At 39.9% G+C, this 15,285-nt stretch overlaps 2 protein-coding genes across 6 annotated transcripts in view; both read right to left on the bottom strand.

The window, feature by feature from the left end:
* The window catches only part of eng (endoglin), a 43,084-nt gene extending 41,619 nt beyond the window's left edge, over positions 1–1,465 (bottom strand). The window contains exons 1-3 of one of the 4 annotated variants that reach the window (XM_085167043.1): positions 1,332–1,432; positions 655–812; positions 174–347 (exon numbers count right to left, since the gene is read on the bottom strand). In XM_085167043.1, the coding sequence (XP_085023169.1) occupies positions 174–234 (61 nt within the window). In that variant the 5' untranslated portion in view covers positions 235–347; positions 655–812; positions 1,332–1,432. Of the gene's footprint in view, positions 1–173; positions 348–654; positions 813–1,331 lie in introns of all 4 variants that reach the window. The other 3 variants (XM_085167044.1, XM_085167041.1, XM_085167042.1) reach the window with 3 other exon arrangements.
* Positions 1,466–9,211: 7,746 nt separating this feature from the next.
* On the bottom strand, positions 9,212–14,936 carry ak1 (adenylate kinase 1). 2 transcript variants are annotated; one of them, XM_085166432.1, is made up of 7 exons: positions 14,798–14,936; positions 11,581–11,615; positions 10,926–10,961; positions 10,681–10,844; positions 10,372–10,488; positions 10,095–10,286; positions 9,212–9,994 (listed from the first exon to the last, which is right to left on the bottom strand). In XM_085166432.1, the coding sequence occupies exons 2-7, from the start codon at positions 11,585–11,587 to the stop codon at positions 9,929–9,931; spliced, it is 582 nt and encodes a 193-aa protein (XP_085022558.1). In that variant the 5' UTR covers positions 11,588–11,615; positions 14,798–14,936; the 3' UTR covers positions 9,212–9,928. The 2 variants fall into 2 exon arrangements, with proteins under 2 accessions (XP_085022558.1, XP_085022557.1); XM_085166431.1 differs by lacking the exons at positions 11,581–11,615; positions 14,798–14,936 and adding an exon at positions 11,063–11,278.
* Positions 14,937–15,285: the final 349 nt, after the last annotated feature.

Raw genomic sequence — 15,285 nt, 5'->3', positions numbered from 1 at the left:
AAACAGTCCCTGGAGGTTTTTTCTAAAGCTAGTGTCTGCTGACTAGGATGATAATGTTTTCCTTTTTCCCAATTTAATAAAATCAAGCTGCAGAAAGAAAGAAAAAAAGAAAGAACGGAAACTAACTTCAGATCTGAACTGCTAAAATGCTCTATAACAGCAGGCAGACTTACCAAAGGCTGTAGTTGCGATGATGCACAGAAGAAGGGCAAACCGTGTCACGCAATCCTCCATCTCTGCTGCTGAAGTTTAAGGTGTTGGGAGAAAGCTGAATCTCAGTCTCTGGGGTGTGAAGACACTCGGGCGGAGGTTGAAGCGTGCTTGTCTGGTGGCAGAGCAGCAAAAGACTGTGACAGAGGAAGAGCAGAACAATTCCAGTCTTAAAAAGGTGGAAAGGTCAGAAAGTAAGAAGCTGGGGAAATGGTGAGGAGAGGAGGAGACGTGATGGCTGATAAGGCTCTGACTAACTGCCAATTTCCAGCATGTCCCTCTGAGAGTCAGCGTGCCATGTCAAACCAAGTGTCCACATGTGTGTGATGGACAGCTTATGCCATGAGTTTGGTCTCTGCTCTTGAGCAACCACGATTATGGTGATTATTATTTATTATTAACATGATTATTGTAATGATATTATTGGTGGAGACAGCTGCTTACATTTCTTCCTCATATGACGACTGGAATTTCCTTATGAGACAATCCCATCATGTTTCTGCCCGTCTTCCTGGCACACAATGAGGGTCTGAACCTAGAGGTTATCTGGTGGTCACTATGCTTCTGGCCGACGGTTTCAGGAAGCACCACGGCACCGTTTTCTTTAAATAATACCACAATGCCAGCATCAGATAAGAAGGAGACTGCTCCTGTTATATGATTCATATAGAGTAAAAGGAAGAGCCTGTGTAAACTGTTTATGGAGTTCCAAATGGAAAACAAAATGTCTCGTTAATTCGTTATTTCCCGCAACATCTTGCCGTAAGAGAGAAAATGACTTATCCGTGGACTAACGTGCTTTTTGAAATCCACAGATGTGCATATTAGTAAAGTAATAAGCGCGGATTTTATCAGGCACTGCGTTAATACAGAAAGTAGTTTGACTTTAACACACGCACGCGCCTTTCTGCCTCCCATAATTCCGTGTTTTCGCAATTCTAACGTTTGGCATCTTTACAGCGTTATTTGACCAAAACATGCGCATTAAATTGTTTTTAAGCGGACATGAAGCCGGATTGCTTTAGAATCTAGACACAGACATTTCCCAACAAACTTTCAGGAAATGAATCACAGAGAGTTACAAAGATGAAGTAGAGAAAGTTATAAACAGCAAAACTTACTTTTTATGTAGGTGTCTATCTCGAATAAAGTAGGTTTATAATCCACGGGCGGGGATGTGGTGCTTTGAGCAATGTAACGATGCCTGGACTTTCCAAACTTTTTTGTGCTGTCTGGGCGGTGCGAATTTACTTCAGCAGCCCTCCCTCCCTCCCAGTCTAATAAGCACTCCCACCGTCATGCTATTCTCATTCCGTGGAGTTTTTGAGTAATAAGACTTTACTATTGAAACCAACTGTGACAACGCACGGGGCGAAATTATTGTATTTAAAACGTATCTAGTGCAGGGCATGCTTAGATAAGAAAGGAAAACATGCCTTATACATGTGTTGATGAATGATGATCATATTGTTGAAAGAAAAGAAAAACTCCTATGACACATAGTTGCTGTACTTTCCAAAATGGGCTTGGACTTTCAGGAGAAGGATGAATAACATAGGCCAAGTTTTATAGCAAAGGTCGAACCTTCTGGAATCAGCTCCACAAGCCTTAGCTGTTTTATCTGGCACAAACACCGATCATCTACACTCACCTGCCAGTTAAAGCAAATATCTAGTCTAACAAACACATGGCAACAACGCAGCCCAGTTAAGTGTGCCCAGTGTGGTCAAGTTAACCCGCTGGAGTTCAAAGTGAGTGTCAGACTGGGGAAGAAAGAGGATTTAAGAAACTGTGAATATGGCAATATAGGTCTGAGAACTTTAGATGTACAACCATCTCAGCTTTACAGAGAAATGTCTGATGAAGAGAAAATATCTAGTTGCCTGGACAAAAATCCCTTGCTTTTGCCAGAGGTCAAAGGAGAGAAGCTAGCCTTCGTCAAGCTGATAGGAAGGCAATAACACCTTAAATAAGCACTCACTACAACTAAAGTATGTAGAAGATTGTCTCTTAGTCAATACAGTACGTCAAACCTTGAAGCAGATGAGCAACAGCAACAGAAGAACATGATTCCAAGGCTCATATGGGCCCAACAAAACAGAACTGTGTAGAGTCATTGCCTGGTCTGATGAAAAACAAAATCTAATACAGCATTTTTGGATTACTGTGGGAGATTCACATTATGGATGTGCAGCCATTAAATCTGCAGCAACTCTGTGATGTTGTCACGTAAATATAGAGCAAAATCTCAGAGTAATCATTCCAACACTTTGCAGAATCATTAGTACAGAGAATTAAGACAGTTCTTAATGTAAAAGTGGGCCCAGCCCAATATTAGCAAACTGTACCTAATGGAGTGTCTGGTGAGTGTATATTAGAAGCATCCACTCATTCTGGTCACCAGTGCATTGTTAGACCTTTTCTTAATATATGAGGTTTGTTGTGATGAAAAGCAAGATTGATCAGGCTCAGCGGTGTCATGAAAACCAGTGCAACAAAAGCATTTACCGTAATTACAAAACTGCTGCTGCGAGCAAATTTACTGAGCTGTGACTTAAGCAGAATACTAGTGCCTGCAGTCAGTGGTGAAACAGATTAAAGCAGTATTCCCAGAGATACGGCTAGATATCCAAGTTTCTGTTCCACACTTGTCCAAATCAGAATCAGAATACTTTATTAATCCCGAAGGAAATGTGATGTGTTTGGATAAGACCAAATGGCACATATGCCACACAACAGAGCACAGTTGTTACCAAATATATATCAACAAGAAGGTGTTTCAACAATTACTGTCACATTTGGTTTCTCATCTTTCAGTGAGACAAGAAGTTCCAGATGTCTGCTCATCTTATGCACATATATACAAAGTCCAAGCTGCCCAGAGCTGACGGCACACTAAATTGTTGCTCATTTTGAGTTATGCACGTTCATTTCTATTTCCAGTCACACACCTATTCGTGTACAGTATTGTCCCCAGAACGACACAGAATTGTGTAATATGGAAGTAAGTTTTTGTATGCCTCGGGGAAGCATAATCGGTGTCATTACAGTGCTATTATGGAAATTACACACCTATTATCAGGTAAAGGTCAGTGCTGTGTTTAATGGTCTATACTCAGGAAACCGATGCATAATTTAAAGATATTAGCAGGTCCATTTTAGTTAAAATTATTTACCAGGTGTCACTGAAGGTGCTTTTCCTATGTACACCATTTTCTACTAATATCCCCACAATGCAGTAAATGCCAATAATTACCATATCGCACAAAGGTTGTGCATTTTATGACGTTTGTGGTGGTGATGGTGCAAAGTAGCACATGGACACTATAGATTATTTAAAGTGTATTAAGATGGGATTGTTTTGGACTAGGATCCAAGAAGTCAGACACTAAGTTTGACAGCTACATAGTAAGAAAGGTGTCACCTGCAAGCAGTTACAACAAGACAGTTGTCAAGTTTCAGTTAAAAGGCAGAATACATTTTCACCAATGAGGGGAAAAATGCAATCTGTTGTTAGTTGAGTGCTGTTTATATCTAACAGTTAGGAGAAAATTCACAAGTGAAGTGCTACAGAGGAGGATGGCACAAGGAGACAGAAGTAAAAGAGCAAAACATTTTAAAAAGGAGAGAAACCATATTCACAATTTAACAGAAAAATGGTATTTATGTATCAATTTGAAGTTCATCACTGGGCCACACCAGCTTCCCTCTGGTCCCTTCAGCAAAGCAGAGACTTAAGTGATACTTATAATCTCATTTAAATCATGATTTATTCACTAAATGTGTTCCCACACCACAGTTTGTCACATTTTACTTTAACTAATATGCAATTTTTTTTTTGATGGCTGGCTTTTCAATGCCAGCAAAGTGGATATGAGACATAATTAAAGTTATTCTTACATTCATAACCTGCAAATATGAAGATTGAGCAATGCAAAATTGAGACTAAAAAATACGGCTCAAAAACTCAAGGAAACATTTAAAAAATGTTCATTTTTTAAATTGTACATACATAAATTAATTACTTATTTAACATTTCAAAAATATTTTGTTATTTGTAATTATTTGTAGGAACGCCTTGTAATTTTCTTTAATAAAAAAAAATAGTGTGACATTTTTACGAGCTGCTTACTTTAAAAACCAAAACTGGGAAAAAAAAGTTTGATTTATCTTTGAACTGTGTTTATGTTTGGCTACATCAGCCTCACAAAGAAAGAGTGAGAGTTCTAAAGAGTAGACACAACATCCTTTTTGCACTGAACAGACTCGGAGGAGTCATCATCGTATCAAATCAACAATGCAATAAAAGCGTTCACAGTAATCACAAAAGTCCAGTAGCAAACACTTGCACAAACAGCAACTCTGCAGTTTTGTGGCTTTCTTTCATTTTCTCTCTCCCTAATGATTTACATGTGCAATATAGGAATGTAAAATAAATACTTAACTGCCTAAGTCACTCTGAACTTACCTTTGTGTGCACAGTTTAGTGGACACGTTTAATGAAGGCAGCACATGTCTCTAAGTCTGGTTAGTATTCTGTGTATGGACTCTGTAAAATGACCACATTCCTTCAGGCGGAATGAACAAAGAAGTGCACATGGGATGTGACACTAAACAGAGACGACTGCATGCTACTTGTGTCCATTGATGCTCAAACAACTGCAGTGCTCTCGTACTGAGGCGTATATCACACTTTGCATTTGCTTCAGGTATTTAAGTCCCTCTGAAGCTAAAGGACAGTAGCCCTCTGCTTCAATGGCATTCCTTTTTTATTGGAGCCAGCCCCCAACTCCCCACCCCCACCCATGCATCCTTTTTCAATAACAGGAAACAATCGGCCGTCGTCTTTCATCACTAGTTGACATTGGTTCCCGCACGGTGCCACTGGGTCTCTGTGGTGGTGCCAGCCAGCCCGTGCTATGCAGTCCACAGCAAAGTAGAAGGAGAATGAGGACTATGAGCCAGCTTACTTATTTCCTTATCGTACTCCGAGGGGGGATTTGACACATGGCCTTCCACTGGTAATTTCACAGACTGATACCAGATGAACAAGAAGTCTGTCCGTTTTACAAAGCAATTGAACCTACACCCACAATCCCCTATGGTGTTTAATTGGCAAGACCTTCATTATAGAAAAGTCCCATTTGCAAAATCATATCTCACCTTTAAAAGTAATACAAGGCTTTTGTTAGAGTGCGTTTATCTTTGAGTTAAATGAGAGGCCCTGGTAACAGTCTGTGACAGTCTGAAAGCAGGCAGGTTATTTTCTAAGCAAGTTGACCCCCCCTCCCCCCTCCTCCAAAAATACCCCCCAAAAAACTCTGTATACATAAGTTACTGGTAGCTGGAATGACTCCCATGAGATACCCGATGTCTGGAATAAACAAAGCCCAACAAGCCTTTGCTTAGAATTTCTAGCTGACGTTAGATTCTGCGGTGCAAATAAGTGAACGCAGTTATACATCATGTACACATTTTTTTTCAGACCATCCTTTCTGCCTTGGCTGAAATCTTACACATGGACTGTTTCATTTGAAACTTGCCTTTTAACCAGGTTTTAAAGCAAATAAATTTGTGCATGCAAGGCCATTCACTTACTGTTTAAAAAACCTCCACAGGGGGGCACTGAAGAAAAAAATCTAATCCTACCTAGGCTATGAAGAAATAAGTGCTCAGATCTTCCCTGCTTGTTGTTCATTGTGCAGGTGTTGGACTTGGAACATTGCATAAAATCTATTAGTGAAAAAAGAGTGTAAAGATGTGCAAATCATTTTGACTTAGTAGTGAATTAGACTTCCAAGCGATGGAAAGTGAGGGAGGAAAAATGTTGTTGAGTTCAAAAAGGAGTAAAGAACTAAGTAAAACTACAAAGAAGGTATTTGGTGTATCCTCTGGACAGAAGAAAGAAGGCAATGACACATGGTGGTGGAAAGAGGGAGTACAGGCAAGTATTTGAAGGAAGAGGCTGGCAAAGAAAAAGTGGAAGAAGTAGTAAAATGAGTACTTAAAGTCTAGTTGTATATTAAAGAGAGAGGTGGCAACGCCTTATAGGACTTGTATCAATTGGCTAGGCAGAGAGTGTGTGCTGGAAAGGATGTGCAGCAAGTTAGGGCAATTAAGGACAGAGACGCAAATGTACTAATGTGTGAAGAGAGCGTGATGAGAAGGTGGATGGAGTCATTTAAGGAGCTAAAGAATGAAAAGAAAAGGGATAGAAGAGGACAGAAGGAGGACAGTTGGTGAAACTTTAGATGAAAATGGTAAATGTTAAATGGCCTGTATTTGTATAGCGCTTTACTTAGTCCCTAAGGACCCCAAAGCGCTTTACACTACATTCAGGCATCCACCCATTCACACACACATTCACACACTGGTGATGGAAAGCTACATTGTAGCCACAGCTGTCCTGGGGCGCACTGACAGAGGCGAGATGACCCCTAAAAGGAAGCCAAAACAAGACTAAATCAATTAAACATCTACTGATCAAACTTGCAAATGTATCATCTGTAATATGTTACTTTGAATTTTATATTAACAACACTCCCTATGCCGCTTTGATAAAGCTGCAATATGGGCAACAAAACACTGGAAAACCTGTCTTTCACTCATAATTACAGAAAGAGTTTACCACTCAGTGACAGGCTATGTGAGCAAATACTTGAACAATTTAAAAATGACGCTTTTCAACTTAAAAATGGAAAGAATTTGGGAGTTATTTTCTATTCATACTTCATAGTAGGTGATGTATCTTCATACTGTAAATAACACATATCATTAAATAATCCAGAGAATCTAAAGCAGCCTTTAACTGCAAGGGGCAACACCAGAAAAAGAAAATTCACATCACAACACTAAAAACCACTGACAGTGAACATACATCATCAGTACAGCCATGCAGTTTATGCAATGAAAAAAAATATACAGAAATGCCACGACTTTCACTGAGCGCGAGCTCATTAAAGATGGTCTCAGTCAAAGTGAAGAACTGTCTCTTGGACCAAGCAATCCAAGTAATGTACACCAAGCCTGTGGTTTGAGGAGGCAAGAGAATTTCCAGCTTGTTAAGAGCTGAACCTACACCCACATTAAATATATATATATATATGTGTGTGTGTGTGTGTGTGTGTGTGTGTGTGTGTGTGTGTGTGTGTGTGTGTGTGTGTGTGTGTGTGTATTCCCCATGCTAAGCCAGCCTGCCTGAGGTTTTTTAAAATAAATATGAAGTCATGTCAGCTTGGATGTCACCCGGATTAACAAGGTCTAGATGTTGAGGAATCAGGATGCCCTGATGAGAAGTGGGCTACTGGAACAAGAAGGCATCAGTGGGCAAGAAATGAAATTTTTATATATGAATGTTTTTGAAGAATCATGTGCAGAGAATGCTAAACTATAATCTGCACACTCATCAGAATTCCTCCATAGCAAAAGAGTCTAGGTGCAAATGTGGCCCGTCTGCAATGCAGGCCTGCCACCTTTTTAAAATATTTGCCACAATAGCAAATGAAAAATGTAATGAAGTAGGTCTCTTCTTTTATACATTAATTTTTTACAAAACATCACACGGCGTTGTGTAAAAAAAAAGTCTGGAGCCAATCTTTATTTTGTTATATTCTTGCTTTCAAAGAGCTAGATGTATAATTCTTGAAGTGTAACAAGATGATTCCCCAAATCCTATTAACTTAAGATTTAGCATATCTGCTGTGCAGTAGTCCTTAAAAAATCTTAAGGACACTGATGATCAACATCCAAAAGTCATGCCCTTAAGGGCCTGGGCCTTTAGCTGATCCATCTACTGTTTACCAAAGCCTCAAATCATCATCCATAAATTAAAGGTCAGGAGAGAGATACGGTGAGTGTCAACAACCCTCTGCAGAACACAGTGGAGGCTTTATCGTGGGTTTGTTGTTGCATTACAGCCAGTAGTTTAGTTGATCTTGTTAAAATTGATTGAAATATGAACACATAAAAGTGCCATCAGATTTTGAGCCCCCATGTAATACAATCTGATTGTCAAAAATTTCAATTTTCATCATACCAATGATAGCAAACACTCAGAAACAGCTCAGACTTTAACATTATTGAAGCAGTGTGGGATCAACAAAAGTAAGCCAACATCCAAAGAAGAGCTTTGAATGCCCTTCAAGAAGCCCAGACTACTTAAATAAACCAAAAGCACCTAGTAACAGAGCAAGAAATAAAGGGGGACTCAAAACATTTGCTCTGTATTGTATATATTTTTTAGTAAATCAGAATAGGTTAGCTTGGTTGGAGATCCCAAACTTGCAGGGCTGTAGGTAAGTAGACACGCGCACACACTTAGGGTTGCTATCACCCCCGTCTCCCTCTCACCTCTCTCCCACATTCAGAGACATGCGCCTCTGTCTTTCTTTCTCTGCTGTACGTGATAAATTCCACCGCGACCTCTGGTCATTCCCTTTGTCTTCTACCTTTATTAAGTAAGACTAGCATTCCTAGCATTCAAGCCGCATCCTCAATGGCTTCATGAAAGCACATAGAGACGCCGTCTCCTGATTGACTTTCCAATGGACACATCCTGTGCACCTTTCAGAGGTCGTTTTCCTCTTCCTTGTCCCTGCAGCACACGGTCATGATCAGAGCTCTCCTTTGAGAGTAGTCCGGATACCTGCCGCAGTGTTTGCTTGGCCAGCTGGAAATGTGTGTTTGTGTGTGCGAGAGAGAGGAAGATGAGAGGCAAGTGAAGACCAGGTGGTCACCAAGGTCTTAAGGGAAAACTTTATAACAGGAGAAGACTGGCTCACAGCTTTCTGCATCCTGTTGTGTCTACAAGCTTCAGCAACACCACCATTTCCCCTTTTGAACTCGTAAGCCTTGTCAAAGTCCCCTTTTTAGGTGTGCTTGTTGTTGTCCAGGATTCCTCACAATATGACTTTGTATATTGTTTTATGCACTGTAAAGAAGAGAGTATGTTTTTTTAAGTATTACTGCAGACTGCAGGGCAATGGTAACACAATCACCAGTAATAACTCAAATTGTTTTTTATTATAGGCTATTTCATTTTTACATATACCACATTATAGAAATACATGTAACATGTGTATATCTTAATGAAAAAATAGAAAAGAAATTGAACATTTTTGTGCTTTAAATGTAACTGTAAATAGATTAACAGAAATGACCGTGTGAAGTTAAAAGCGGTCAGCAACTGTAATTTAAAAGCTCCATCAACGAACATGAAAATGAAGTTCCACCAGTGTGTCCACAGTGATCTCTGCAGTTATTTAATGGCACAATGTATAAAGAAGTCGTTAACTCTTGGTTCTAATACGGCAGCACTTAAGAGGGGAAAAAAGGGGGAGTGTAAAGTGCGTGTTTGACCAAGTGTAGGCCTTAAAGGTTAGAAGGTGGTTAACATTTCTTGTATACAGCACCTCTGAATTGTAGACAGGCCTGCATCCATATCTGTAAATGTTAAGTATAGAATGGAAACAAGACTTATACGTTGTACATATAGAGATATTTTTTAAAGTTGCTTCACACAGAATCATTTCTGTGTAACTTTAAAACTTTAGGTTCTTATTGCTGATTAGGATTAAAGTTAAGACATCTTTGAGACTGGTGGCCAAAAGAGTTGAAAGTGTATTGTTTCTCTTTTGTTTTGGCTTTTTTTAGTTAGTTTTTTTGAAATTTGAAAATAAAATAACAATCAGACACAGGCCCATCTAGTTATGCTGCTTTACTACAGAGCATCAATAGCCTTGGCGACTTGGCCGAAGACATCATCCACTGGCAGCTCTGAGTCAACCTGGGCAAAATAAGATGACAATGGGTGCGTTAGAATATATGCTGACGTTTCACATGAGATTCAAATGTTGTTTTTCCGCTGACGCAGCAGTCACACACACCTTCCTGACAATACCACGGCTCTCATAAAAGGCAATCACTGGCTCGGTTGCTTTGTAATACAGGTCCAGGCGCTTCTTGATGGTCTCCTCGTTGTCATCAGAGCGGCCGCTGGTCTCACCGCGTTTCAAAAGCCTCTTGGCCATAGTCTCTGCTTTTGCGTCGACGTACAGCAGCAAGCAGGGTTTGCCGATCTGGGATCAAAGACAGTTTGTTCATTTAAGCTTCCTTCTTTCTTTCTTTTTAAATCATTGCTGCAAAGATGAATTAAGCCCATACCTTCTTCTCAAACTCCTCCCCCTGCTTGACCTCACGGGGATAGCCATCAATAAGGAAACCCTTGGAGACATCAGCCTTGGCAATCATGGCTTCCTTAATCATGTCTAAGACTGTGTCCTGCAGGTAGCCCCAAAACATTATGATCAATCTTCACCATGATATGGCACTGACAAAAAAAGCTGTCGTAGAAGAGCTGACACTTGTATTTTGTCTTTTCATTTAGTATTGGACAAAAAAAACATGAAACCTTTTATTTTCTTTTAAATTATGCATACTCGCAATTATTTCAGTTATAGTGCCCTCTCTTACCAAAGGTACCAGCTCTCCCTTCTGCATGATGGCCTGGAGATGCTTGCCCCTCTCAGAGCCAGAAGCCACCTCGGCACGGAGCAGATCACCAGATGACAGGTGAGTGTAGCCGTACTTTGCCACTATCTTCTCACACTGGGTGCCCTTTCCAGAGCCAGGCCCACCTTTAAAAATAAGATTTAAAAAAAAAAAACAGTCATGTGGCATGAAGTGCTAAAGTGCTAAGAGTGGCTCAGGGTACTTACCCACAACAAAGATGATCTTGGCATCTTTGAGCTTGTCTGAAATGAGCAGGCACAGACAAAGTTATACATGCGTGAATTGGGAGGTTTTTCTTGACAGCAAAAGTTCAAATCACAAGGAAAACGTTTTTGTAACAAACCGTCTTGATAGTCGGATGTGGAGGAAAGACGCGCACGTGATGAAGAAGAAAACACGTCCATTTTTAACTGCTGCAACAGGCTGTTTAGACTGAGCTTGTTTATGTCTAGGTTAGTGCTATTGCTTAAATAGTGTTGGCATGGCAACTGTTGTTACCCCTTGTTTTGTTGCCAAGTGTTCCCAGGCACTTATAACAAAGTCTGAATTGCAAATCTAACCAATAAGGCCATTTCCATTTGTTCTTAATCATATTCTGCGATCATGTCTGGGTTTTTCATTAAATGCAATATCACGACAAAGAATCTGAGCGCAATATTTTTAAAATGTACATACTAAAACCTCCCCTGTGTTCTCCAAACTGTCCAAAAGAGGGCAGTAGAGTTCATGGAAACGCAACAGTCTGTCTGCTTTCCTTTACTCCATTAGATTAATAATAAACACACAAATGAACACGTTCCACCTCATTAATCATCAGTAACGAGACATTTATAATAATACTTGAACAGGTGTATTAATTACCTGCCATTGTGTTACGTCTGAGTGTTTTCGGTCAACTAAAAGAGAGAAAAGGACACATAAAAGTAAATATATTCACAGACAATACATACAGCAAGCAAGGTCAAGCAAGGCATAGATTTATAGGTGGCCCTTTAATGTATAAATCAATAACTTTGGATTATGTATGCATGATCACCGTAATTACTGTGCCAGATTTAGGCTATAATAACCATAATAGGGTCATTTTCACCTCTACATATTCTTTAAGCAATACAGAACAGTTTTGTGTGCTCAGAAGATCAAATTGCTCTATTTAAATTAGTTTTTTCTGTTTAATTTAATTTAATTTTAGAATAATTCCCAGCATAAAATTGAAAATAATTTGGAGATTTCAGTATTTATAATTAAAAGTTTAACAGAATTCATATGAAATCTTTAAGAAATTTAACAATTTTATATTTTACACAATATTCCAACTTTTGGGGGGAAATTGGTTTTAGTAAAGGTGGCAATATTACTATTCCTGGTAAAGTCACTACAGTTTGTTTGTGTGTGTGTGTTTTGTATAGTATAATGTAGGAAAAGCCAGTTTTCTGGTGTGTCATTGAGCGTACAGTGTACTGAGCACAATTGAGCAGACACAACAGCACGCAGCATGCTGTTAATGGCAACCCTGCTTTTCTTTCCTATAGTGTAAAAGCTGTTATGAGCATATTTTGATTAACAAAACCTTTGGCGTAATAAAATACCTTTTAGTGTTGTATTAATAGACCTGGGCATATCTAAAAAAGACAATAGCCAGTTTGTTTCCTGTTTACACGTTTTAGATGACTCAAAGACAGAAGTCTGAAGAATGAGGAAGAAGGCTGAGTTGCTGGCATAAATAAGCATGTTCAAGTAGCTGCATGTCCGTCTGAACGCACAGTTGAAAAACAAAATACTTTAAAGCAGGGCCAGTCATATGCCCACACACTCTGTCAACTTGTCATGTATTGTTTCCTAAATTAAATGGATTTCTCTCACACAGCTGTTGTGCACTGAGATAAGTTTTTGCACTATTTGTGTGCCTTTGGAGTTATGCATACAGCACTTTTTGGCTATTGTGCTTGTTACTATGTTACACACATGAAACAAACTGGCTAGCTATAGTCTTAAAGTAACCTAAGAAGCTGCTTGTATGTCAAATTAAATGTGTGTCAAAAGGCAAGGGAGTACTTCTCAGGTTACTTGGTGCCTCCAAGTGCCTTGGCATGGGCACTAAAAAGGAAAGGACACACTGTACACCAGAAAAAAAAAAAACATTATATGGTGACAAATATCTTCATAGGTGCAGTGTTGGACATTTTGAGTGTAATCGTGGAATGCGTATTTAAATGAACAACTAAAAAACAGTATTTTTGGATTTATTATTTAATAGGAATTACATATTCCTCAAGGATCTCCAGGAACTGTTTTACTGTGGCACGATTTTATTAGAATGCATTAAAAGAACCACACCTCGAGGAGTAGCATTAAATTAATTGAAACAAACCTGACCTGGTGACATTGCAGCAGTTTGCATTTTATCTAGCCCTCGCAATTCAAATAGTACAGTTTGCATAGTGCCAGGTTGCAAAAATACGCTTGCAGAACAGTGCGATATGAGTCATTTTATGGCTAAACTGCCGGACAGAAAAAGTAAGATATACATTAAAGTATACTTAATCTGAAGGAAGCTTGTACATTCCTAAACCTAGTGTGTGCTTTTTGGTTTGCATTAAAAGTTTGTCAGCTTGTTCTCGGATTCTCACTTGTACCACACCTCAGTGCTCCCTGCCATTGATTCTCAGGTATCCAGTTTTATGTCAGCAGCCATTAACCCTGTGGTCTGGGTAAATGTCACTCGGAGGCTGACATCTGAGTCAGCACAGTGCCTGTTTTGGGAGTCTCGGTGTGACCTATTATGGTGCCACCTTCTGTGTCCTGACATGTCATATGTGTTCTAACTCCTGATTGCACAACTCCTAGGTGTGGGCATGGCATTTAACACTGTCTGCAATTATGGAAGGGAAACTACATACTACATTTCCTCGGGAGAGTCTTAACAGAGAGGTGGTGTCCAAATTGTCCCTTATATAATCCTGCAATATGAAAATTCAATTCAGTCCAATCAAGTGCTGAAATTATTTAGAGAACCTGATATAGTAGTGGTGTTCTATTCATATATGCAGTTTTGAATTTTTTTTTATTCTATATTTACAGATCCTACAATCACCATTACATGCATCCTAAGGAAGATGGCACAGTCCGTCTTGCCTGCACCACCCTCATGTCTAATTACCGTTTTTATACATGCGGCCCTGCTAAAAAAAGACTCAAGCTGATGTGCAGCTGTTAAAGGTTATCTGTCAAGCATTCCTAAAAAGCCCATGGAGATGAAGCTCTGACTGACCGCCCCTGAAAGCAAAACACAGAAAGCGATGATCTAACAGTGCATTCTCCCTGTAAATCGTTTGGTTACCAGGGTGCTCTGCGGTTTTAATTGAGAGCGCTGTCCCTTTAAGGGAAATCAGGGGACCCTTTGACGTCAGTGCGGTGGGAGATATTCCGTGTTGTTTGTGAAAGGATGGAGCATGAGACATTCAATTGTTTGCTGTGGGTGTTATTAATGTGTCTGTGCTCCAAATTGCACGTAAAAACAGGAATCAATAGCACTCAGCCCTCATCAGCTGCTAATGATCCTCGCGGGCTCTAAAAGCTTTGCAGCAGACTTTAATGGCTACGCGGGATTGCATGAAAATGCCCTTTTAAATGGCTGCAGGTTCAGGAGAATGTTGACACGGTATCAAAGTAGAAGAAAACCAGAGAAGGAAAAGTCAAAGCAAAACAAGCAAATACAATCAGTGCTAATTATAGTTTTGGGGATAATTATGATGCAATGCCTTAAGTAACGTCACTGTGAATGACAGACGAGCCCTGCATGCCTTTACACTGCAAAGAAATCCATGATTGGCTCCTTTGGCACATAAAGAAAAAAAGAAATGTCAACCATTTTAAAGTGTGACTAAACGGTCCCATGACAGTTCCCATAAGAACCTCTGCCTCTGTCATTCCCACTCTCCATCCCGTCAAAGAGCCCTGCCCACTTTGTCTCTCCGATATTTCTCTATTTGTCTCTCTCTCTCTGACAAACCCAGCCCTGTTCAGAGGCGTTTCCTGCCTGTTTTTCCTCTATAGAGCCTTTGTCCTCTGTACTGACCTCTCTTTTGCGTTGTGGCTTTAGATCTCAGCGTAAGGGGCTGCTGTCCCTGGATCCCCGTGTGCGTGTGACTGCACAGTTCCTGCTGCACGCCAGCCCTCCCTCTCCGCTTCTATGCCTTTTTATAGCTCGCCTGAGCCTGCTCAAGTTTGCATTGCATTCTGGGTAGGAGGGAGGAAAGAAGGGATGATGGACAGGAGGAAGTGGGGAAAGCGGAGTGGCATGGTCTGACAGCTGCACATCAGCACACCCCCTTAGTAAATTAAAATCTTGTGGTCAGTGTGTCTTTGCGAGTTTGGGGGATATCTGATGAGAAGAAGAGGACATGTGACATGCAGAAATGCTCAGTGTTTGAGGAAGTTTGATTAAGTGATATGTAACCATTAAAAAACACATAGATGCATTATAATGGTGCTTTTTAACCTAATATTGAATCTATAATTATTATATAATAGAATTGCAGTGCTTTGTAATTACACTATGCAGAT

This window comes from Neolamprologus multifasciatus, chromosome 7 (assembly GCF_963576455.1).
Source record: "Neolamprologus multifasciatus chromosome 7, fNeoMul1.2, whole genome shotgun sequence".
Taxonomy (NCBI): Eukaryota; Metazoa; Chordata; class Actinopteri; order Cichliformes; family Cichlidae; genus Neolamprologus; species Neolamprologus multifasciatus.
The sequence above is the reverse complement of the archived record's forward strand: the minus strand, read 5'-3'. Positions and strand labels throughout refer to the sequence as shown.

Coding starts and splice junctions, on each gene's coding strand:
- ak1 (XM_085166431.1), bottom strand. CDS start 11,123: ATGGACGTGTTTTCTTCTTCATCACGTGCGCGTCTTTCCTCCACATCC. Junction 10,845..10,925: donor CAAGATCATCTTTGTTGTGG/GTAAGTACCCTG, acceptor TTATTTTTAAAG/GTGGGCCTGGCTCTGGAAAG. Junction 10,287..10,371: donor GGGAGGAGTTTGAGAAGAAG/GTATGGGCTTAA, acceptor CTTTGATCCCAG/ATCGGCAAACCCTGCTTGCT.